At 40.2% G+C, this 26,651-nt stretch overlaps 1 protein-coding gene across 1 annotated transcript in view; it reads left to right on the top strand.

The window, feature by feature from the left end:
* Window positions 1–23,012, top strand: part of LOC122809569 — a 48,368-nt gene extending 25,356 nt beyond the window's left edge. The window contains exon 2 of the mRNA XM_044081162.1: window positions 21,714–23,012. Within this exon, the coding sequence (XP_043937097.1) occupies window positions 21,723–22,385 (663 nt within the window). The 5' untranslated portion in view covers window positions 21,714–21,722 and the 3' untranslated portion in view covers window positions 22,386–23,012. The remainder of the gene's footprint in view (window positions 1–21,713) is intronic.
* The last annotated feature ends 3,639 nt before the right edge of the window (window positions 23,013–26,651 follow it).

Below are 26,651 nucleotides of genomic sequence, written 5' to 3'. Positions count from 1 at the left end.
TGTAAGACACTGTAATCACTGGGTGTAGCAATTTCAATGATCAATGCTACTATGTCTGATTTTCTCACATCTATTTGTTGAACTGTTGGTAATGGATGATCCCATATGATATAAACTTTGTCCTTTTCTATGATGCTTGTGGCTCATGCTTCCAGGGATTTTCAACTACCTCAGTATTATAATGTTTGCACAATCCCCAGTGCAATAGTCTTGCTACATTATTATGCCTTTCAGTATACAGTCCTTCTGCCATTAGTATGTCACAACCAGCAATGAGGTGTGCAACTGTTTCCACTTCTGTTTTACAAAACTTATATTTGTCTGTTTCTCCCACATGTTCAACAGACTTTGTAAACCAGTGTATACATATTCCACTATCTCGGGCTGCCAATATTAACCTTTTGTCTTTTTGTTTAAATTCACCTGTCTTTAACCATTCCTGCACTCAATCCTGATCGACATGAGGTTATTCCAAGAGTTTTCTGAACTTGCAACTATATTTATGCATTTTCCACATTTTTTGCCTTCTTATCTGATCTATCATCTTATATTCTTTCTTTTGTTTTCTGGGGTTTTTTTGTTGGTTTTTTTTTTTTTTTTTTTTTTTTTTTGGCACATTCAGTCGCTGCCTGATTTTTAACTACTTCTGGTTTGATTACAGTTCCTGCTTGAGGATAATATGCTTCTGCTAAACTAAACAGAAAAGTCATCTTAGACTTATTCTCCTCATGTTTCAAAACTTTCACTATGTTTGGTTCTTGTGAGATCAGCAGATATGTATGTAGTCCCAAGACTGCAGATTGATACATGTAATCAGTTTTGAGGAGGCTCATACCTCCTTCAGAACAGGGAATATATAATCTTGGTATACACTGATTTTTATAAATCATTTGATGAGCATGAAGCATCCTTCTTGTTTTCCTGTCTGACCTATCCAACACCTTTTGGTGCCAGTCCATCACTCTAAAACTGTAAGTTAGAACAGGAAGAGTAAATTGGTTTATAGCTTGGACTTTGTTCCTAGATGTCAATGCTGTTTTCAGTATTAATTTTAATCTTCTAAAATATTCCTTACTGGATTTTATTTACATTTGTTCATATTTTATTGTTGAGCCTTCATCAATTCCTAAATATTTATACAGTTCTCCTTGCCCAGGTTCTTCTATATTACATTCTTGTCCCAAACTCTTTTTTTTTTTAATTTCTCCAAGTCTTTTCTGTTTCTAATACCCTGACAGGAATGTACCCCATTCATGAGTCAAAGTATGATTAAAGTTCATGAAATTAGTATTATTTCAATCTTTGATGTCAGCCAGAAGTGCTCTTCACAGCACCCACAATGTGCCCAATAATGTCTCCTTCTGCAATTTGTATGAGAATTACATGTATTGGTAACATATCTAACTATGATTGTAGATTCTTTTTTATAAGACCTATTGCTCCTACTACTATTGGAACTGCCCGGGTATCTTTCTTCCATGTTGCTCTTGTTTCTGCCTGCAAATCCTGATATTATGACTTTATGTCTCTCTGTATGCAAGACATTGTAGTCACTGGGTGTGGGGATTTCAATGATCAATGCTGCTTTTGTCTTCTTTTCATGGACCACCATATCCGGTTTTCTAGCATCGATCTTTTGAACTGTTGGTAATGGGTAATCCCATGTGTTGTAGACTTCATCACTTTCTATGATGCTTTGTGGATCATGTTTCCAGTGTTTTTCAGCCACTTTAATACCATAATGTTTGCACAATCCCCAGTGCAACTGTCTTGCCACATTATTATGCCTTATACTATACAGTCCTTCTGCCATTAGTATGCCACAACCGGCAACGAGGTGTGCAACTCTTAACAATCTTGCTTTACAAAACCTACACTTGTCTGTTTCTCCCACATGTTCAATGGATTTTGTAAACCACCGTGTACGTAGCCCACTTTCTTGGGCCACCAATAATAATCTTTCATGTCTTGGTTTGAATTCGCCCCTCCTTAACCATTCCTGCATTCGATCCTGATCAACATGAGGTTCTTCTAGAAGTTTTCTATACTTGCAACTATATTTATTTATTTTTCACATTTCTTGCCTTCTTATCTGGTTCTTCACCTTATGTTCTTTTGTTTGTTTCTTGGAACATTCAGTTGCTGCCTGATTTCTATCCACTTCTGGTTTGATTTCCATGCCTGCTTCACTCTGATATGCTTCTGATAGGCTAAGCAGCGAAGTCATCTTAGATTTATTTTCCTCATGTTTCAAAACTTTCACTATGTTTGGGTCTTGTGTGGTCAGCAGATATGTGTGCAGTCCCACTATTGCAGATCTATACATGTAATCAATTTCAAGGAGGCCCATCCCTCCTTTGGAACTGGAAATATATAATCTTGGTATGCACTGATTTTTATAAATCATTTGGTGTGCATGAATCATCCTTCTTGTTTTCCTGTCCAATCTATCCAATAAATTTTGGGGCCAGTCAGTCACTCCAAAACTGTAAGTTAGGATAGGAAGAGCAAATTGGTTTATAGCTTGAATTTTGTTCCTATATGTCAATGCTGTTTTCAGGATTAATTTAAGTCTTCTAAAGTATTCCTTACTAAGTTTTATCCACATTTATTCATGTTTTGTTGTTGATCCTTCATCAATTCCCAAATATCTATACACTCCCTCTTGCTCAAGTTCTTTTATATCACATTCTCATCCCATACTGATGTTTTCCTGGTGTTACAGTTTTCCTGCTTTAAAGCTTGCTTTTGCACATTTATCAAGACCAAATGACATTCTTATATCATCTGAAAAAGTTTTGACAACTTGCAGTTAATGCTTTCAGTTCCTCATCTGATGAGATGATGAGATATACAGTTTTAAATCATTGAAAAAGAGAAGATGAGAAGTCTTTACACTTTGTTGTTTTCTTGGAGCCAAGTTATATCCATGGCCTAAGTTGTTAAGTGGACAGCCTAATGGGTTAAGGGCAAGGCAGAATAGCAGCAGTGACAGGGAGTCATGCTGGAATAACCCCCTTTGGATTGTTATCCCTGGGATAATAATTTGTCCTTTATCATGGCTTAATTGCACAGTGTTCTGCCACTGTTTCATGGTCACTGTAATGTAGTTGATCAGTGTAGTGTGTATATTATATGTTTTTAAGCACTCTTTTATTCATGAATGTGGTATATTATCAAATGCTTTTTTGTAGTCAATCCATACTATACTTAGATTCATCCCCTTTTTACAGATCTCCACTAGGACTTTATTTAACAACAAATGATCCCTTGTTCCATATGGCTTTCTTTTTTTGCCCTTTTGTTCTTTTGCCATAATTGAATTTTCTTCTAAATGACTATAAACTCTGTCAGCATCAATTCCAGTGTATAGTTTATACGTCATCGGAAGGCAAGTTATTGGTCTATAATTTTTAGGATAGCTTGCAAGTTCACTCTTAAGTAGGAGCATTGTTTTTTGTGTTGTTAGCAAGGTTGGTGTCTGTTTGGGATGTGCATATAAATAGTTCTTACTCGTGGCTAAATCTTCCTGCAAATATGTTAATACTTTTAACTAGAAGTTAGGTACTGCATCTGGGCCTGGGGTTTTCCAATTAGAGGTTTTTCTTAACTTTGTTTCAATCTCTCTGGCTGTTACTTCATCCCATTTCATATCCTGTACCTTTAAACTTTTTATTCTTTCTTTTACTTCTTCTATCAATTTAGCATCTTTGTTATGTTCCACAGGATCTTCATAAATACTTCTTCAAAATTGATCTATTCTTCTTTTTTTTGGTGGTCTTTCAATTCCTTTTACCTTGTTTCCCAGTTATCTATAAAACATTTTTGGGTCATCAATAAATTGCTTATTTTGTACTTTTCCTTTATATTTATCTGTGTATCTTCTATGTTTTTCCACCTGTGATGAGATTTTTAGTTTGTTATTTGTGATAGTGCATGATAGATCCTAATCTGTTCTAATACTCTGCATTACTTTTATCACATCTATCTTTCTAAATATATTTGTTGATCTGTTCCCACTTCTATACTCTTCTAACAGTGACACTTCTTGTCTTAATTGCTTTATAGTTTTCTCTATTCAATAATTCCATGATGGTATTCAATGTCTCCCCTTTCTTTCCCTCACTACCCTGTGTTCTTGTGGTAGAACTTTATCAGTTATTAATTTAGCTGCACACTAATATAGTCTGTTTACTTCTGTTATATTGCATGGATCTCTATGGACAGTCCTAATTACTGTGTTCATTTGTTTTACCAAACTTCTTACTTTTTGGGTTTTCCTAACCTTCTGCAATCTGTTTCTTTCACTGTTTTATCAAACTTCTTCATTTTGGGGTTTTATTAACCTTCTGCAATCTGTTTCTTTCATTGATCTTATTATGTCTATCTATCTCTGTTAAATTAAGCAACTCTTCTCTTAGCTCATTTTCTTCTAAACTGAGGGCACATTTTTTGTTTTCCATTTCCTGTATACATTCTACAGAAAGTTCTATAGCATCTTCCTGTGGCACATTCTCTTCAATTTCATCTTGTGCCATCTGTTGCTTTGTCATATGGGAACTCACTAGCCTATCACTCCTCAACATTAACTGTGTCGGAGTATCCACAGTTTCCTGTTCCTTCCTTTGCTGTCCAGCTTCAAGTGAACATTTATACTAGTTTCCTGTGGAAGGCTCCAAAATATCTCCATATGGCACCTAACCAATTGCTTCTTCCCATTCCACTGGTTTCCCCTTAATTTGGATGTCCATTGCTGTATCCTGTTGTGGTACTTTCTGAATTAGATTTTCTACACTGAATCCTTCACCTCACAGGTACTCCTCAGTTTCTATTTCTTTAACTTCTCCATTACTAACCTGCTTTTCTACTTTTCCTCTTTGTCTTCTTATTTTTTGTATTGTAAAGTTTTCCATGTCAGGATTCCTTTGCCTGTATTTCTCTTCAAATATCTTTGGTGCTGCTCTTTTTGTATTGATTAGTTTTGCTTTCTCCTTTGCACAGATGTTACACCATATTAAATCTCTTTTTCTTTCCCATTTGCATATTTCTTCTTCAGATGTCTCCTGATCTTCCTGGTTCTCCTTACTTTGGGGACTGGTTCCATTATGCTATGATTTATCCGGTGTTAGTCCTCCTACACCAAGGCCTTCACTTTGCAGGCAATCCATAACTTCAACTTCTGTTTTTTAACTTCTACTTTACTTGTTGTCATTGTTGTGTCTTTCGGCTTATCCCGGTTAGGGGTCACCACAGCGGAACTCCAGTCCGCTAATGTTTTGGTAGTGGATTTTTACATGCCAAGTTACCAGCCCTGATGCACAACCTTCAACGAAGGCATGCCCATTCATGCATGCCTCCACACAGAAGACGCTCTAGCTGAGAAATTGAATGCGACAACATCTTGCTGTGAGGCGACAATGCTACCGCAGCACCACTACCGCGTAATCTTATTTTTTACATTCCCTCTGTGATATTATTTTTTTCTTGAGAAATTTTCCATATCTGGAAGCTTTTGCCTGTATTTCTCTTTGAATACTTTTGGGGCTGACTTCTTTATATTAATAAATTGGCTTTCACCTTTGCATAAATATTGGACCACATAAAATCTCTCTTTCTTCCCATGTCCATATTTCTTTGATATACTTTTCAAAAATCTCTAGGGTTTTGTTGTTTGTATTTCCACACTTTCTCAGATGCTTCTTTTTCCAAACAGATCAAAGGTTCTTGGTCTATATACTGTTTTTCACAAATCTGTTGTATTAATGAACACAATTTTTTATTTGAGGCATCTGACAGTTTTTCACGTGGAAGTATTTTTCTTTCCTCTAATTTCTCTCTTAATCTTTTTATGTATCTTGTGTCTGGAAATTCTGGGATTTTTGCATAATAATAATAATAATAATACATCATTTCTTTCTTAGCCAAAACAGTCCATTCTGCCATCTTTATGGCTCTTCTTTGGTATGTCATTTTTTGTGTTTTTGTGGACTGCTACTTCCTTCTACAACAGAGGTGGCCCATCCTCCCCCTGTGCTCGGCCTAACCTCATTGTAGAAATATTTCCATATTTTGAGGATTCTACACTGTCATTGTTTCCAGTCCTGGCACCTGTGCGCCTACCAGGATTGGGCACGTTTTTATCCTGGGTCTTGTAAACCCAGCTATCTTTCCTGTCCCAAACTCCTATATGAATTAGTTAATGATTATATAAGACCATGACACTTTCAGCCAACTTGTCTACAAGGGATATCCAAATATGAGTTATTATAGTGTTGAAGAGGCAATGGTTTTCAGAAAATACTGCTATGGTTATTTTATCCAACTTTGGACACTGAAGTGTTTGTGTGTGTGTGTGTGTGTGTGTGTGTGTGTGTGTGTGTGTGTGTGTGTGTGTGTGTGTGTGTGTGTGTGCACGTAACTGAGAAAGAGAGAACTTACTGATTGTTAAGTCAAAATGATAACTATCTTGCTCATTTATACTACAGTTACATCCTGTTCTTCTATAGAAAAGTGTTACATAGCAATATTGCAGCCATTTAAGATGTGCTCTCATTTTACTGTCGTAGATCTAGTATGAAAGATTTTTGATCAGTATACTTACCAGATCTGGAAAAAATGAATAAATGATACTTTAAACAGAAATGTATGTAATGATGAGGTGAATCTGGATTATTTCAAATGTGTTTCTTGAACTATAAGTTTTAACACCCATTGAGCTTAATATTTATATACAGGTTGTAGAGTACTTTTCTCTGTAGGGAAACAAGCATTAAAAATAAAGAAGTGCTAAAATAGCGTGCAGCGATGAATGGGGTATATTAAAGGAAAAAAGAAGACTAGACCAGGAACAGAGGTCCCAAAGAAGTTTGTGGAGACAATGTAGGCACATTTTATGGCAGTAGACTTCAATGTATGCAGTGGGAAAGACATACCATCTGATCTGGGTAACAACTTGGAGGTTGTGCCTAACATTTGAAGAAAGGTTTGACAGCTTAAAAACTGTCAATTAAGTGATTGTGATCTGTCCTGTTTACAGACAGTTTACAAGCCTTCTATTAATAATTGTAATTGCAATCCCTTGATGACAACTTGTAAATCAATGGTGATCACTTATAGACAGTGAGGGGTGTGATGCCCATGCCCTGGCCCAACAATCAAGAAGCCTCAATCCTCACCACTAACACCAGAGAGGGTGTCTCATATATGAGGAAAGGATAACAAATACACACAGCAAAGTGCAATTTCCCTTAAGAGCACACAGAGATCACAGTCAGTCTGGGGCTGGTTGCTCCCTTGCTCTCCAGGTCTCCAATAAGACTCCCCACTGGCACAGCTATAGGGTCCAGATCTCAGGCTGGCTGGCAAGCTAACCCCCAGTATCCTCTCTGTCCAACCAGTGCTTCATGTCCCTGCCCAAGTAGCTGACACACACACACACTTACTTCACAGACACTCCTGGGAAAGGCTGACAGATTCTCCAGCTGTGTCCCTATACCCAGACTATATGGTAGTAATTCCTGCCACCACCAGCTAATAATTATCAGCTACCCAAAGGCCCTTAAAAGGGTGTCCAATTATTATTGCGCAATATTATTATCCATTTGGTAAGTGTGACTAAACAGTTTTAAGGCTTATTAGAGTGGCTTTTTACAATAAACTCTATCCATATGCAAAGTACTCAAGAGCTTAACTTATCTCTACATAAACCAGCCACAGTTGAAAAGGGTTTAAAAATATTTAATAATAAATACTAAAAACACAAGACAATACTACTGCACCACAGTGCTATTCAAGAGTTCAGAGATCACAGAGAAATACTTAAAACAATACAGTAGGAAAGGTCTGATATGAATACAGAAAAACACTTAGTCTAAACCTTCTAATTCCTAACTATTCCTAAGAGAAAACACAGTGCTAAAATCCTACTTACACAGAGACCATAAGGCAATGCTGGTGAGTTGAATGTCCAAGATCAAAATGCTTAATAATCTCTTGTTCTCACTGTTTAAATTGAAACAGCAGTTCTGCTAAACATTACATCATCTTTTACACCTTCCTGGTTCCCAGGCCACATAGAACCTGCATTTACATTCTTTTACACTTAGAGCAATAAAGGACATTCCACATGTAAATTCTGGTCATTAACTTTAGCCTTAAAACAATAGGCAGGAAGCCTTCATCTAGCCGGACTGGAGCCGACTTGTAAACTTCAAAGGCAGTCATGAATTAATTTTAATTTCAAAGGACCAACAAGAAATGCTTGACTTAGCTTTTTTTACAGCAGAGGGCAATGTTGTCACATTGTTTTAAGTTCAACATTTCACACATATTCTTTCATTTAAGAAGCAAGTCAGCATTTCAACATTTCACAGTATTTACAAATGATAGAATTATGTGCCAAATTCTATTTGACTAGGCTGGCAGCCTTCACCCATCTCTACCAGTCTTCACACCCCCCTCCCCGAAGAACTCAGGCTAGGTTTTCAAGTGCCCCTTGAGAAATGCCGCTTGAGAGGGTTAGATCTATCTGTGTGTACCTCACCCCATTCCCTGTCTTGAGAGCCCATCTGCACTGGCATTGCTACACCCACTGCGGTGCTGCACTGACATATCATATGCTTGCAACCCCAGGCTCCATCTTAGCAACTTGGCCTTTTGCTGACTGGCTCTGTTTAACTATGTTAGAGGGTTGGGATCTGTCATAACAGTGAATTTCCTTCCATACAGATAAGGCTGAAGTTTCTGCAGTGCCCACACTATGGCTAGACATTCCCTTTCTACAGCTGCATAGCATTCCTCCCTGGGTTGGACCCTATGACTGAGATAAACCACTGGGTGCTCTTCCCCCTCCAAAGAAATCTGGCTAAGTACAGCCCCCACCCCATGGTTCAAAGCATCCACCTGCACAAGTAATTATTTGCTGTAATCTGGACTGGCTAACACAGGGGGTCCTTCTTTAAGCTTCTGGAATGCCTGCTCACATGCTGGAGTCCACACTACCTTATCTGGTCTATTCTTCCCTGTCAGGTCTGTGAGGGGAGCAGCTATGGTACTGCAACTGGGGACAAACTTTCTGTAGTACCCTGCAGTCCCTAAAAATGCCCTCACCTGCTTTTTAGTAACAGGTGCAGACCATGCCTGAATGGCTTCCACTTTGGCAGGTTCTGACCTTATTTCCCCACTCCCCACTCTATGTCCTAGGTAAGAGACCCCTGCCATACCCACCTGACATTTGCTCAGCTTAATGGTCAACCCTGCCCTCTGTAGTCTGCCCAGCACCTCCCTGACATGCTGAAGGTGCTCTGCCCAGGAATGGCTGTAGATGACAATATCATCTAGGTAAGCAAGGGCAAACTCTCCTGCTCCTGCTAGGATATTATCTACCAGCCTCTGAAAAGTTACTGGGGCATTCTTCATCCCAAAGGGCATCTTTGTGAGCTCATACAAGCCAAAAGGAGTCACAAAGGCTGACTTCTTTCTAGCACTGGGAATCAAGGGCATCTGCCAGTAACCCTTGGTAAGATCCATGGTTGTCAGATACTTAGCCTGATCCCGCTGCTCTAGGGCCTCATCTGTCTTAAGCATGAGGTAAGCATCCGACTCTGTGTGACTATTTAATTTCCTGTAGTCCAAACAGAACCTGGTGCTGCCATCCTTCTTTGTCACCAACATCACTGGGGAGGCCCAGGGACTGTTGGACTCTTGAATCACCCCTAGTGCCAACATCTTCTGTACCTCCTCCCTCAAAGTCTGTTTGACTCTCTCAGCCACCCTATAAGGGGCCTGCCTAGTAGGCCTTTTGGGTCATGTATCCACCTGTAAAGCTCTCTCCAGCCAAGAGTGTGCTAGACAGTCAAGAGGAGAAGGTTAACACCTGCACTATACTCCAAGCAACACATAGCCCTTCAAAACCCACACCATCAACATCCACACATAGCAACACTAAACCCACATATGTGGAGGCCCTTAACATTAACCTGACCAAGCAACAAGGACTTCTGAAGCTGAAATGCAAACACCAGTCACAACCAAAGTGGCACATAGCTCACAACACCAGTGTGCCACCCAACTACAGCCCCTAAGGCAAGACAATGTACCCAACACTTTAGTCATAGGTGACTCTATAGTCAGGCACACTGATGTCCCACTCACCAGGCTGAACAAGGAAAAAATTACAGTCAGCTGCCTGTCAGGTGCCAGGATCCATCACATAACGCGTGCTCTCAAGTCACTCCATAACATGTACAAATATGACTCTGTCATTGTCCTTGTTGGAGTGAATGACTTGAGACATACCTCCCTGGACTACATGAAAAGAGACATGGAAGAGCTCTCGGATCATGTGGCCCAGGCAGGTATGACCCTAGCCCTGAGTAGCATCCTACCTTTGCCCAGAATGATACCACAGTATAAGGACAAAATGATTGACTACAACAGTTGGCTAAGCTACTGGTGTCATTCAAAGGGGATCCAGTATCTGTCTGCCTGGGAAGACATGATCGACAAACCACGATGCTTTGCCAGGGATGATCTGCACCTGTCACCTCTGGAATTCAGGTCACTGGCTAAAGCTTTTGCCACCCCTATAGTGCCTGTTTTTAGGCAAGGTTCAAAGGACAAAACCACCACCATAACAGATACAAGCATGCAAAATCTGAAGGTAATGCTACTCAATGCTAGAAGTCTAAACTTCAAAATGCACTCTCTCGAGGCACATCTAAAAAATGGAGAACATCGATATCTGTGCAGTAACTGAGACCTGGTTCAATGCTTCAGAGAGCACCCCTGCAATACCAGGCTACAACTCTTACCACACTTTTCGGCCACCAAACCAGGACCGAAACACTAAAGGTGGAGGAGTGTCCATATTTACCAAGGATATTCACACCTCCAGGCTAGTTGCCCAACACAATGCATCTGAAATTCTCCAGGTGCAACTAACACTAGGTAAGACTGTAATCCAAATTGTTGCTTGCTACAGATCCCCCACCATACCCCAAGAGTCTCACTACACCTTTCTAAACATACTGGAAAATATTAAGATATAACCAAACACCCTAATACTGGGTGATTCCAACACCCTGGATCAACTAATCCATTGTCCCACCAGGGGGCCATCTCAATACCAAAACATTGCCAAATTTTGGTAATCATAGCCACACACGTAGAAACTGCACTCTCCAAAGCTAAGAGTACAGCATCCATGGGACCAGATGATATCCTGGGCTGTGTACTACATGAACTACAAAATGAACTGGCACCTCACCTAAGTGCCACGTTTAATCATAGCCTCACCTCAGGCTTCGTGCCCACTAAGTGGCACACAGCTACAGTTATCCCACTCCACAAGGGGGGATCCACCTTGGATCCCAGGAACTACCGTCCCATCAGTCTGATGAACCTGATCTGCAAGGGCATGGAGTGCATTATCATGGAACTTATAAACAAAGACATTGGCAACCTTCAAACACTGGACCCCACCCAGTTTGGGTTCGTGAAGGGCCAATCTTGTCTCCTGAACCTGACTGATTTCTTCGAATCAGTCTTCAGAGCTGTGGATGAGGGTAAGGTGATCCACAAAGCCTATCTGGACCTCTCCAAGGCCTTCAACACCATCCCCCACTCTGGAATCAGATAAACTTACTAAGTTGGGCATAAATCCCTACGTCACTTGATGGGTTGCCAAATGGCTTACTGACAGAACCCAGACTGTAAAAGTAGCCGACTCCAAATCCAGCTCCAAACAAGTGACAAGTGGAGTACCTCAGGGTACTTTACTGTTTGGCATCTTCTTCTAAAAAGTACAGGCCATCACTAAGGGACTCTGGCTAACAAAGTTCGCAGATGACTGCAAACTGGGAGCCATTATTGAATCCCCAAATGATGTGGATATTCTACCAAAAGGCCTTACAGAAACAGATGCTTGGTGCCAGAGCCATGGTATCAAGCTTAATGTCAAGAAATGTATAGTTATCCCCTTTGGGGAAAAACCATGTACCCATGAATTACCACATAGGTGGCAGTAGACTAAACACAGAACGTGTGATGAGAGACTTAGGAACACAGGTGGACAGTGGTCTCACCTTCGATAACCACATCGCCACAACAGTCAGGAAATCCTTCTATGTGGCACACCTCATCACTAAGGGCTTTTCATCCAGGAAAAAGGAGGTCATTGTCCCACTGTACTCATCACTCATTAGACCCATTATAGAGTATAACTCCCCATTTGGTATGTACCATACAAGACATCTGCAACAGCTGGAAAGGCTGCAGAAATACCTCACTAAAAGAATAACAGGCCTAAAATAGATACCATATGCTGACCGTCTAAAAAAACTCCAGCTATACTCTGTGGCATATCGTCTACTCAGAGGTGATCTATGCTTAACATACAAGGCCATGTCAAACCCTGAGCTGTTGGACATGCTCCATTTAAAGAAATCCCAATCCCTCAGAGCCACACGCTCCAGGGGTGTAAACCCTGTCATCACAATGAACAAAACATGCTGGAGGGATAGGTTCCTGACCCAGAGACTCCCCATACTCTGGAATAGACTACCTATGCATGTCAAGCAGAGCGCCTCCTTGGCCCTCTTCAAAAGGAACCTTGATGATTGGATGGGAGATAAGAAATTCACCTTGGGGATCATGTCAGTCATCCTGCTAGACAGGGGTCCAGGGAAGTAAATATTGTGAGAAAAAATATCCAGTGAATTGTTATGGCTAGGCTTGTATAGGCCGTAGGGCCGATAACCTAGTACCAACCTATGAACCTATGAACCTATGAACCTATGAACCTATGAACCTATGGTACTGCACCAGGTGGGTGCACCCTGGTTTCTCAGTGAACATGTCCCCAAATTCCTGCAACACTGCTCGGATTTCTCAAACCTGGATAGGAGATAGCTGCTGGGATATTGCTACCCCTTCCACTGAGGTATCAGCCAGAGCCTCACTGAGGAGATCAGTTCCCAGATCTCCCTCAGACTCCTCCTGCAATCCACTGTAAATGCTCAGCACAAGGGCCACCCTATCATGGTACGGTTTCATCATTCATGTTAGCATGGTACAGTTTGTGCCCCTGCCATCTGCTTAGCAGTTCCACCATGTAGTTAACATCACTTACCTTTCTTACCGCCTTGTAGGGTCCATTCCAAGCTGTTTGCAGCTTGTTGTGTCTGACAGGAATGAGGACCATTACCTGCTGCCCTACAGCATACTTTCTAGCTCGAGCATTCCTGTCATACCACACCTTTTTCTGTTGTTGGGCTTCTGCCAGGTTTTCTTGGGCCAAGCCCATGAGTTCCCTGAGCCTTATCCTAAGGTTTAAGACATATGCCACAACAGACTCCTTGTGAGACTCACACTCACCTTCCCACTCATCTCAAATTAAATCTAGAGGTCCCCTCACCCTATGCCCATACAGCAACTCAAAGGGTGAAAAACCTGTGGACACCTTGGGAACCTCCCTGTAAGCAAACAACAGATGGGGCAAATATTTGTCCTACACACTCTTAAACTGCTCTGCAAATGCCTGTAGCATGGACTTGATGGTAGAGTTTAACCTCTCAACAAGACCATTAGTCTGGGGATGTTAGGGGGTGGTCTTCATGTGCTTCACCTCACAGGACTTCCACAGACAAGCCAACAGGTCTGACATGAAATTGGCACTTCTGTCAGACAGTATTTCCTTTAGGAAACCTACCCTGCTGAAAATCTCTAACAAAGCATTTGCCACCTTCTCTGCCTCAATGGAGGACAAAGCCACTGCCTCAGGGTATCATGTAGCATAATCCACTACCACTAGGATATACTTCTTCCCTGTGGAACTTGGGGTACTCAGAGGACCCACAATATCCATAGCTACCCTCTGAATTTGCTCCTCAATCCCAGGCAAAGGCATCAAAGGAGCTCTCACCTTGTCTCTTGCCTTGTCTACCTTTTGGCACTGCTCACATGTCCTGCAGTACCCTGTTACATCTCCAGAAATTCCAGGCCAATAGAAGTTTTGCATAATACGTCTCTTTGTACGTTTTATGCCCATATGACCTGCAAAGGGAATATCATGGGCTATGGCTAGAAGTGCCAGACGGTAAGCTCTAGGAACTACCAACTGCTGTACTCTATCACCTTCTAGCCCTCCCTCAGGGGTCAACTCTCTGTATAGTAACCCTTTGTCCCAGTACACAGATTCCCCCATTCCTTGAGAATCAGGGGCCTCCCTAGCTACCTACCTCAGGCCTTGCAATGTAGGGTCTGAGAGCTGAGCCTGTCTCAACTATTTCCTTGTAATCCTTCCCAGCTCCCCTTCCACAGGAAGTCTGGCATCCTCTGACAGTGGTGCCTCACTGTCAGCCTGGGTACTACTACTCACCTCTACCTTTGCAGTCACTCTGTGCAAGGAACCATCGGTACCCACAAGCAGCTGTGGCTCACCTTCAGTCTCACTGCTGCAGCATAGCTCACTCCCTGAAGTAACCACCTTGCCAGTCCTGGCCGCAAGTATGCAGTCTGTCTGGGTCTCCCCAGGCTACCAGACCCTCATGCTTGTCTCCTAGCCTGACCACATGTAACTGCATAAGTACATGGTACTGCCTTACCCAAATCCTTCCCTCTCAGGACATCTGCAGGATGGTAGTTTAGTACCCCAGTTGTCTCAAGACGACCTACTATTGGCAATTTGTATTTCCCACTTACTGGCTCCCTCACCTTTGGTTCCTCGCCCTGCCTCTGTGGACATCAGTATGCCACATGGCTCCACTGGTTGCATTCAATAAATTTAACCCTAGGTCGTGGAGATGTACCTGGACAAGTGGTTTCCCCTGCTACTGGCAGATCCTGTTGGGGCAGTCTGTGCTGCCCACCATGGGTTCCTTTAGACCCATGAGCAGTATTGGGGGTCCCCTTCCTGTGTAGGGCTGCCTTGCTTGCCAGATATAGGTCTCCCTTCTTCCCCAACTCATCTGAAGTAGCACATTATCTATCAGCTAACCAGATCCTCATGTCCTCAGGCAAAGTGCTAAGGGCTTGTTCCCTCACCAAAAGGTCTGCCAGCCCTTCAAAAGTGGTGACCTGGCATCCACTAACCCAGCTATGAAAATAAGTGCTCAGTTCAGCAACATATTCCCACACACTTTCATCTGTCTTGCGTCTATGGTCACAAAACTTTTTCCTATACATTTCAGGTGTTAGCTTAAAACATTCTAAAAGACATTTTTTACAGCAGTATGATCAAAACAGCCAGCATCAGGCATTTTTGACAAAAAAGTTACAGCTTTCCCATGGATTAAGGGGGTCAGGAACCATACCAAGAGCCTTTGGTCAACACTATACTGTTTGCATACCCTCTCAAACATATGAATGAAACTATCAAAATTATCCCCCTCTTTAAATTGTGGAATAAATTTACTGACCTGTTGTCCTTTTGGGGTGCAGTTACTCCCTTCCCTATTACCTCCATGACTCTAGCGAAGAGTCAGCATTTCCCTCTCATGCCTCCTCTGATGCTCCTTTTCTTTAGCTTCTATCTCCAAACGCCTGACCTCCAATTCAAGTCTCTTTAGCTCCAGCTGGATTTTTAAGTCCTCTGCAGAAAGGTAGAACTGTCTGTTCTCCAGGGATATTGTATCTCCACTGCCAGTCTGATTGTCCTCCTGGATGCTGTTTTCTGATGCAGCTGTAACCAAGGCTGCAATCAAGTCTGCCTTAGTCAGGTTTCCATGCACCAGTCCCCTAGCCTGGCACATCTCCACCAGCTGGCTCCTTGTCAGCTTTCCATTCTCCTCTGCTGACATGCTGCCTGCTCACCCTAACTAACTAAGCTAACAAAAGATATAAAACAATTGTGATCTGAACTCTGAATATTCACTGCATGGCTGTTTTAGAGTACAAAACACCTTCAGAGATCACTGCACATAAGTTACAGGATTCACTCTACCCACACCATTACAAGCCAATTAGTATTTGCCAACTAATTAATATGTGATGTGGATATCCCACCACTGCCAAACAATTAATATGTGAAGTGGATCCCATCACTGCAAACCAATTAATATGTGAGGATATCCCACCACTGCCACCAATTAATATGTGATGCCCGTGCCCTGGCCCAGAAATCAAGGAGCCTCAATCCTCACCAATAACACCAGAGAGGGCATCTCATATATGAGGAAAGAATAACAAATACACACAGTAAAGTGCAATTTCCCTTAAGAGCACACAGAGGTCACAGTCAGTCTGGTGCTGGTTGCTCCCTTGCTCTCCAGGTCCCCAATAAGACTCCCCACTGGCATAGCTATAGGGTTCAGATCTCAGCCTAGCTGGCAAGCTAACCCCCAGTACCCTCTCTGTTCAACCAGTGCTTCATGTCCCTGACCAAGTAGCTGACACACACACACACTTAGAAATAAGTATTTATACAACTTCACAGACACTCCTGGGAAAGGCTGACACAGATTATCCAGCTGTGTCCCTATACCCAGACTATACAGTAGTAATTCCTACCACCACCAGCTAATAATTATCAGCTACCCAAAGGCCCTTAAAAGGGTGTCCAATTATTACTGTGCAATATTATTATCCAATTGGTAAGTATGACTAGACAGTCTTAAGGCTTATTAGAGTGGCTTTGTACAATAAACGCTATAAATATGCAATGTATTCTAGAGCTTAACTTATCTCTACATAAACCAGCCACAGTTGAAAAGGGTTTAAAAATATTTAATAATGTTGTTGTCTTTTGGCTTTTCCCGGTTAGGGGTCACTTTAATAATAAATACTAAAAACACAAGACAATACTACTACACCACAGTTCTATTCAAGAGTTCAGAGATCACAGAGAAATACTTAAAACAATACAGTAGGAAAGGTCTGATATGAATACAGAAAAACACTTAGTCTAAAACCTTCTAATTCCTAATTATTCCTAAGAGAAAACATGGTGCTAAAATCCTACTTACTTGCAGAGCATAAGGCAGTGCTGATGAGTTGAATGTCCAAGATCAAAATGCTTAATTATCTCTGGTTCTCACTGTTTAAATTGAAACTGCAGTTCTGCTAAACATCGTAAATATTCGAACACAACCAGCAACACCAGAACTGATAAAACAAGACGGTCAACTCACCGTCCCAGCTAGGTTTAAAAAGTAGCGTGCAGGCTTACTCGAATAAGGCAAAAATAGTGTATATCCAAAGATATATTTATTGAAGACAATCCACAAGTAAAATCTCCTCTGATGGATAGTACATCAGTTGTACAGCACCACACTAACATACCTCAGTTTAGTGGCTTTAATGGAACAAGAATCCAAGTGCTTGGTATTAGGACAGAACCCAAAGCCTTCTCATCTTTCCTACATTAAAGCTAAGTGTACACTATACTGAGCATCAGACACACTGAAAGTACATTTTGTTAGCTAGTATGATTCCCTTTGTGCCTTCATATCCAACTGTACTTTCATGAGCAAAACCATTTCCAGTCTCAAAACCACTGTTTCATTCAAAACAATCTGCTGGTTTGAGCTATTGACAAAATATGATCCACAATTGACTTTAATAATGGTAGGTACTAGGAACTATAAATCATGTAATTATGTAAATGCCATTTTGTCAGCAGCAGTGTGTATGTGGTAATGTATCTGTATTTTCATTAAGGAAGTCAGCAACTGCTTGAGTAAGAGGTATGAGGGAAGTAGCTAACATACACTGTAATACTTTATCAGTGCCCAGTAATCTCTATACTTGTGGTCACAACTATATGCAATGAAGCAGAATTCAATGTGCCCAATTCTCCAAAATTAAATTATTTGCAGCAGTGAAGTTGGCCTTTATTTTCCTATGTACTTCCCCCACCTTACTGACCATTGAACCCCCCTCCCTTGCAGACTTGAACCCATTCCTTCACTAGTGGTACTGGTAAATCCTCACACAGATCCCATAATGTGAGTGTCATCCAGAGAGGCCCTGTAGGCAAACAGTGGAGGTGTTTGGTTTTCTTAATCTCATCCAGGTAATGAAAATATTTAATATGAATGCCCCAATACTCTCTCCTAGGGTTGTGACATGGGGACCTACATCACTATAGCGACCCCTATGTTTTTTAGCAAATTGTGTCATTATTCCTTGCACAACTATAGAGTGCAATTGTCATCAGCTTGGGTGGCTATGCTAATGTTGTCTTTGCACCAACCCATGTCCAATGACTTTGTCCACCCCCCCCAAACAATGGTCATTCTGGGGAGCGATGGCAGAGTGATCAGAACCTACCCTACACAATGGGCACACTCCTTCCTCCTATCCTGTGCTGTCAGGTGTCCAAGCCACTAACTGTACTCAGGTTGGTTGAGCTGCAGTCAGTACTTTATCCCTCATCACCACTAGCTTGGTTTTGCTTCAGAAGTTACTTTTTTCCCAAAAGTGGCAGTTTGGGGGTTGGAATAAATAATTTGGGGGTGCAGTGCCATTTTAGTTGGTTAGCAGCAGTGAGACTGAACTAGAATATATCATCAGTGAATGATTCTATACTCATCAGGGATCCTTAGACTACAAATTATCCAACTTAATTTAACACTAGTACAGTAAGATGCCTATTTGTGAACCATAGGTTAGCATTCTGCACACTGCATCCCTTAAAGTTAACACTAGTACAATAAGATGTCTATTTGTGAACCATAGGTTAGCGTTCTACACACTGCATCCCTTCCAGCTTTTAACACTAGTACAGTAAGATGCCTATTTGTGAACCATAGGTTAGCGTTCTGCACACTGCATCCCTACCAGCTGTTAACACTAGTACAGTAAAATGCCAATTTGTGAAACATTTGTTAGCATTCTGCACACTGCATCCCTTACAGTTCGTAACACTAGTTGAACAAAAGAAACACTGTAGGACTACCAAAGCTATAAAACCCAGTTTATTCGAAGAATAAAACCAAAAGAATAAGCGCTTTCACGTGGAGTAACCACGCTTCATCAGATCTCAAAATACAAAGTCAAGCACTCAGTCTAAATAACAAAGCTAAATGCTAATTAAAATCAGTTAACATCAAATTAGGATTAAAAACATCAGCACATCAATTAAGTAGTTACAAAACCACTACAAGAACTAACTTAAAGTACAATAAGATGCCTGCTTGTGAACCGCAGGTTAGTGTTTTGCACACTGCATCCCTTCCAGCTGCCTTTTTCTTCACACTAAATGCCTTGAGGATACAATTCAGCCAGTTAAAAAGATGCAGTTCAGCAGACTGATACTGATTTGTTTGAAAGCAGTTGCTGGAATTGGAGAAATATTCATTTTCCAAGATACAGGAACCTTGGAATTTGGTTATAATAAGTAAGGGGCTACGGATGGCAGAGACCGCAGTATGAAGCATTTTAGGGGGCTTTGCTGACTTCATGAGATACTATATCTTTATGCTAGTTAAGATGCTTTAAGAATGCTTACTGTTACTGTACCTAGAAAAACTAATTTAGTGATTTATGCACTACATAAACTAGTATGTTTAAAGTACTGATACTCAAAAACGCTCTCTGATTTTGAGTTGAACAGAAAGTTACTGACTATGATAAAGCAGTAATGTAGTAGATGAAAAACAGTAAAACATTTAGATTAACATATTCTTTAAGCACACTCACTGGAAAAACTGCAATTGAAATGACAGCTAAGGCAATATTATAGCACATATTAAATATATGGCACTGATATCATTACATTTCTTAAAAGAATACAGTGAAGAAACAGCTAGAAACATGTTAGTAATGGCTGATGAGCAATAAAGTTCAGGAGTGTGAAACAAAGATTTTAAGCTCATATGGGATGTATCAGTAGACTGGATTGAAGTGTTTTCACATCCTCAGCATGCTCACCCTACCTTTCTTTAAGAATTTGGTTACCATTAGCAAGCAAATTGGTACAGCAGTTAGAGGTACTGGTTCACAACACTTGGTTTCCACTTGCGTTCATGGCTGTGATGTCTTGAGTACAGAGCTAGCGCACCCTCATTGTGTCCATGTGGGTTTACTATGGTTGATCGACTTTATTCCCATATCTCAAAGATGTATTGTAAGTGAACTGGCAGTCATCTAAACTGTGTGTGTGTGTGTGTCTGTGTGTGTGTGTGTGTGTGTGTGTGTGTGTGTGTGTGTGTGTGTGTGTGTGTGTGTGTGTGTGTGTGTGTACATGCATACATGCATGCATGTGTCTGTGTCCTGCAATGGCTTGTCCTGTTCAGGATGAATCTCCATGTCTTCCTGCCATGATATGCCAAGGTAAGCACTGGCTCCCTGCAACACTGTATTGTTGAATTAATTAATTTTAGTTTGCTTATAATATACAACTTTTTTAGGTAGAGATATGGCATCTCTCTATTATATATGTGAATTTATCTGACATATGTTTACTGACAGGAAAATCAATGACACCAGTGACAATTAGCTGTGTTTTTGACTATATACATATACTGACCTTCCTGTCTCTTTAAGTTGCATTAAATGCATTGCCATAAACCAAATACTGTAGTAATTTTGATCAAAGATTCATTAAGAACAAAACTGAATATTTGAAAACAATATCAGTCTCAAACAGTTTGCATGAAAGAATAGCAGAGTTAAATTATATGCATAATACAAATCAGGTCATACACAATACATTCATCAGGAATCGATTTTCCTTTAATAATATGATCATTTTTTCACACATAAATTTTAGAACTGGTCCTGATGCATAAATAAAGAGAAATTTAGGACATTGTGCCATGTTTTACTCTTGTCTGTTTTATCCCCTTCCCCCATACATTTATGTTCATGGTTGTACCATTTAGGAAATAAAATAGGAATGCTGATTTGATCACACTTGAGGAAAAATGCTGCCTGAGGCTGCTTGTCCCTATTTGGGGTTATTTGTAACTCAATATTAGTCCTTCAGAAAGATTTATACTAGGCTGTGTGACAAGGTGATACCACTAATAAATGGTGCACACATCAAGATACATAATGCTTACCAGAAATTTGAATAATAAATAGGAGAGGCAATCAGACACTTTCTCAGTTTGTGAGCCCACTCATTCTCTATTGGCTGAAAGCTGAAACAGAGGGAACATCATCCAGGCAGTTGTCAGGATGGTTCACATGTTTTGTTAATTTTCCCCAGCCCCTAACAAGTCACACTAGGTAGGGCAGTATGGTGGGGAAGTGTAGTGTGTTGACTGGAGAGGGTGACCCCCTCACTTAACCAAGGGGCATTTGATCCATACATCTCTCCTCCTCATCCCCCTGCAGCATGAGTGGTGGTCTCTCCATTCACCATCAGCAAGATGATATCTCCCTGTGTGCCTCTGGATGTGGTCAAACTCCACACTCCCCCTGAGAGAGGTGAGCAGGCTATGCTCCTTCACTACTCTCCCTCCTTGCCAGGCTCCTCCAGTTTCATGGCTGGTATTTGAACTCCAGTCACCTGGGTCAGAGACAGGGCTTTATCCCTCTGTGCCACATAACCAGTCTGCAAAGATCTAGATTTTAAATGGACAGGTGTTCTCCTTGACTTACAGCTCATATCAGTACAACAGTTGGCTGTAGATGACAATATCAGAGTTAACCATAACAAATAGTATGGCCATGATATGAAGTTTTTCTATAGTATGTTTAATACCACGCACATAACTTCTTTTGTTAAATATCTGAAAAGAACTATTTTTTTATTTGTTTTATTATAGGAACCTGAAATGTCTGTCACATTTGCTGGATGGGGTACATTTCTGGATGGTAAAAGAAAGCTAAGACATGGTCAGGAGCCGAAACGAGACAACTCCTATACAATGTTCCATGGAAGTCATATAAATAATGCTAAAGCAATAATTCAAAATGGTTTCAAACCATCAGCTGATGGGCTTTTAGGAGCTGGTGTCTATATCAGTAGGAATATCAGTAAAGCAATGAATTATCCTCTTAATGCAAGTGATGATGTTCGAGTGGTTTTTAAGCTTAAAGTACGAGTAGGAACTGTAAAGAAAATTAACACTGATAATCACCCCCTTCAGAAAACCTGGCATCAACATGGTTATGACACTGCTTGGGTGCCTCCCAACAGCAACATCTCCTCCATAAGGTCCGGACGAGAAGAAGACTGTGTCTGGGATCCAAAGAGGATCACCGTCATCGACATCGCCTACTGCAAAGCTAATGAGACCAAGCAATGCTTAAGACAACTGATTAAACATCAAGCAAATGGAGATGCACGTGCTAAGGGAAGTATGGGATACTGTCAAGTCTGTGAAAATGATACAAAGGTGTTCCACCCTGTTGGAAAGTGCTGGGAATGTCAAAAAGTTATCTGTCCATTTATGACCAAGCATATCTGTAAGAAAAAGAAAAACATACAACACTAAAACTTTCAGCAACATCGGCCATTCTTTGAAATGTAATAACAGGCAAAATGCTAGTATTGTGAATGCCAAAAAAGAATGTGCAAAGGTGGATCAAATCATGAAAGAAAGAAATGTGCTAAAGTGTAAACTCAGATGTGTTTTTCAGATTTTTTTTTTTTCCTTATATGGTGCTTTTAATGTTCTGCCTTATTTCAAATAAGTGTGTGCTGCATTAAGCAGGTATGCACTACATAATGCTTGGGGCTGGGGGGATTCTTCCTAAATTTTGTGAGATCAGAAAGTAAACACACTGCCCATGGGAAAAACTTCTGCAATACAAACATACAGTTCCTTAACACATGTGGACTATATTTTAGAAAAAAATGACAATATATAACAGAAGCCAAACAAATGAATGAAATGTTTAACTGAGTAATAAGGGTTAGAAATTGCTGTAAAACCTCTGTGTTTAAAAATGAGTACTATGAATGAGTGTGTGTGTGTGTGTGTGTGTGTGTGTGTGTGTGTGTGTGTGTGTGTGTGTGTGTGTGTGTGTGTGTGTGTGTGTGCGCGCGCACATGTGTGTGTGCATGTTTGGTTTCTGTCAGTACACATTTTATTCTTAGTATATGAAGACCTCAGCAGAGATGAGCACATGATCCAGAACCTGAAACAATGGATGTTTGTGCCTGTTTGAAGATCTGATTTTTTTAAAAAGTTCCTTTGTGTGTGGTTTCTTTTGGTATCCATATCCAGAGAAGGCACATACATGTTCCAGAACCTGCAACAATGGAGATTTGTATCTCTTTGCAGATTTGATTTTTTAACAGTTCCTTTTCTCCACAGACATTGAGTTATGTTGTGATTTTTCAGCACTGAAGTACTCTTATGTTTTGTAACATTATAGTTTTACAACAAATTATGCCAAACAAAGAGAGCATACCGTCACTAAAAAAAACTTGAAATCCATCAGCATGTTATATTGTGAAAAAAAATATGTAATTCTTGAATTGCTGTAAGGCATGGGTTCTTCCAGTAATAAAGTCAAGTTGAAACAAACAAAGAAAAGAGAGTGAGTGAGACAGAGGGAGAGGGAGAGAGAGGGGTGAACTGTAATTATCTGGTTTACCACAAATAGGATTTGCCAATTACCTTCTGATAATATTAATATTGTCATGAACTCTTAGAAGTAAACGTTAACAACAGTACATAAATTTCAAGCAGTAACTAGATCATATAAGTTACAAGCTTACAGAGAATAAAAATGCATTAAGTGGCTGACAGGATTAACACCAACAGGAGGGACCCATAATCAGAAAATGGATTAAAAATACTCAAAAGTACTCAAGAAATAAGCTTGGAATCTGTCGAAAGGTACACTGTTGCAACAGCCTCTTTATTATGGTTACAGAGCATAGCCGGCCTTAGGCATAGGCCAACTAGGCGGCCGCCTAGGGTGCCACTGTAGCAGGGGCACTTTTCCAGTATTTATCTGGTGTAGGTAGACCAGGATGGGGGCACCAGCTGGTGTCATGGGGGGGCACAGTGGAGCCCTTTTGCCTAGGGCACCAGTTGACCTAAGGCCGCTCCTGTTACAGAGTACTAAATATTTCTTAAGGAAAATCATTTATCTCTTTTAGTTTACTTTGTGATAATCTACATCAACTTAAAACACTCACAAAAGGTGAAATATGCAAACTTAGAAACTTTTTGCCCTGCCTGTGCATAAGTAGCTGTGCCTCTCTACTCTTTTTTAGTATTATAAAATATCACTGCCCCATTTACCTTGTTTTACTTTATTTTTATTTAATTTTTATTTTATCTCATTTGTGAAAACAGTGTTTGCCATGGAATTCATGGTACAGTCATAGTTCTGTAAAATTCTGTTAATAAGTTAAACATACATTGACCCTTCTTAGCATTATAGGAACAGAAGGTGACCACTTGAGGTTTCACTCTTAAAATTAGTTAAGGTCATCTGCCAGCATGATAAAAGGTAAACCTTGTGTTATGGTCAATCTCCACCACCCAAATAATATCCTTTATTCCATGCAAATGTAACAAGCCAGATAAGTGTCCAATGGCATGATTGCCTTAAAAGGTCTGGTATGGCGAATATGTTTTATGTCCAAATGTCACTGCATGATCTTGAATTTTTTTTTGTTCACTACTGCCAGTTTATTCATACAGTAAATGTACTCACTCCCATAAAAACAAAGTAATAGCTTGATCTTATCAGGAAATGTTTCAACGGTCATGTTTCCATGTACAATACTTAATAATGCATGTTTATCACACTGCTTTTACACTGTACGATCGTGCTGATGTGAATGTTGTTAATGAAAATTACATAAATCATGAAATCAAGAAAGTTTACGTGAGAGCTAAGTGAAATATGGACTCTTGTTTTACTATAGTTATGTAGAATTGTAATTGATTTTCTTAATGTTGCTCTTTGGATACCTGCATATAATCTATACCATATAGAGTCCCTGCTTACAACCTGTGCATAATTGTCTACTGGTCTATTAAACACACACACACACACACACACACACACACACACACACACACAGACACACACACACACACACACACACACACACACACACACACACACACACACACACACACTCAAACATATTCCAGGAATAAAGAGACCAGACGATTGTAAGCAGTAGATGTCTAGGACCCCAGGAACAATGTCGAATATTGTACCTCCAAAACTGTGTGGGCACAAAAACAAGTACTAACATGGGTCCAGAAGAGAGGCAAATCTGGCTGTTCACTCCTGTGGTCCCTGACATTTTCAGCTTATGATCTGCTGGGCTCATTATTCCTGAATACTAAATTGTTTCAGTCGGTACTAGAATAATAAAATGAACACAAACCACATAAAACTCCCTCCGTGGCTATGTAATAGAAACACAGAGTAACCACCGTCTGTTCCAGCGATATTGTTCAAATGTAAAACTGAATGAACATGTCCAACAAATGAAAAACTGCAGCACCACTGATAAAATACACAGGCTTTATTCAGTTAAATAATTTAGCTATCTAGAAAGATAGATAGATAGATAGATAGATAGATAGATAGATAGATAGATAGATAGATAGATAGATAGATAGATATACAGTCTCAAAATGTGAAATATTTCTTTGAAGTTTGTGGAAGTAATAAAAAGTGTTTGAAATTTCATGGTGCTCTATGAAATACATGAGAATCATATGTATAAGTGTTGTATTTAATATGATGCACACAAGTATTATTATATTTAATATTTTTCATGTACTGTTTGAATTGTTGCTTTTCGTATTGCTGGAAGATGAGTTACTGAAACTGAGACATAATGGGAATATAAATTTCTACATACCTTTAAAACATCAGGATTAAGTTACATTGTTTTTCTTTTCTGATTAAATATTGTTTACTGATTGACTTCACTGAATGAATAATTTCTTGTGACACTGAAAAATATTTCTATTATTTTTTCTTAAGTGTGTTTTCTTTACAGGCATAATTATGGAGCAATTTTGGAACACAAAGTCATATGCTTAGCCTACAAACAAGGCTCATAATATTACCATGTACTTAATGTGTACAAATCTTTAATGTGTAAACAATATATATATATATATAAACTTGTTTCCCATCTTTCTAAGCTAGTATAGTCCAGTTTTCAGGTTAGTGCTGAATTCAGGGCTGTGTTACAAATCTCTGTGTTTGCCCATACCCTACTTGGATAGAAGGAAAGAGAGGGGAGCTTTGAGCACCCTATCTGTCCCTGGAGGAGTGGTTTCAGCCCAGAAGTTAGTAGTTTATTGGCCATTTGGGCTAATTTCTATCTCTTTCATTTCCCTGCTATAAATACCGCATTTGCCCAGTTTTGCAGGCCGGGCAGCGCCAATTAGCTAGGGTAAAACTATTCCCGTCTCCTCTTCAATTTTTCCCTTGGAACTAGACAAACTTTCAACATAAGCACTCAACCCATTCATTTCTCAGCCCGGCTCTTGCTCGAAACTTATAGCAAGCACTTATAAACCCTAGCACTAGACCCTCCTGTACTGTACAGAAGGACAAGTCTCTCTATTCAACCTTACCAGCCATCCAGTAAAACAGTTCACTGTACCTATCCAGGCATGTCCAAAGGGCAGTTTTAGGTGTACTCTCCAGTCCAACTGGTGAATCTGGGCATTTTGAGGCAATGTTACAACTGCCTCATGTACACAGACAACTCTCTCCTCCTACCACCCAACACTAATACATGCGAGATATGCAATTATAAA

Source organism: Protopterus annectens, chromosome 8.part0 (assembly GCF_019279795.1).
Source record: "Protopterus annectens isolate FY-2018-M chromosome 8.part0, PAN1.0, whole genome shotgun sequence".
In the NCBI taxonomy this organism is placed as follows: Eukaryota; Metazoa; Chordata; order Ceratodontiformes; family Protopteridae; genus Protopterus; species Protopterus annectens.
Note: the sequence above shows the minus strand (reverse complement) of the source record. Positions and strands in the feature narration are given on the sequence as shown.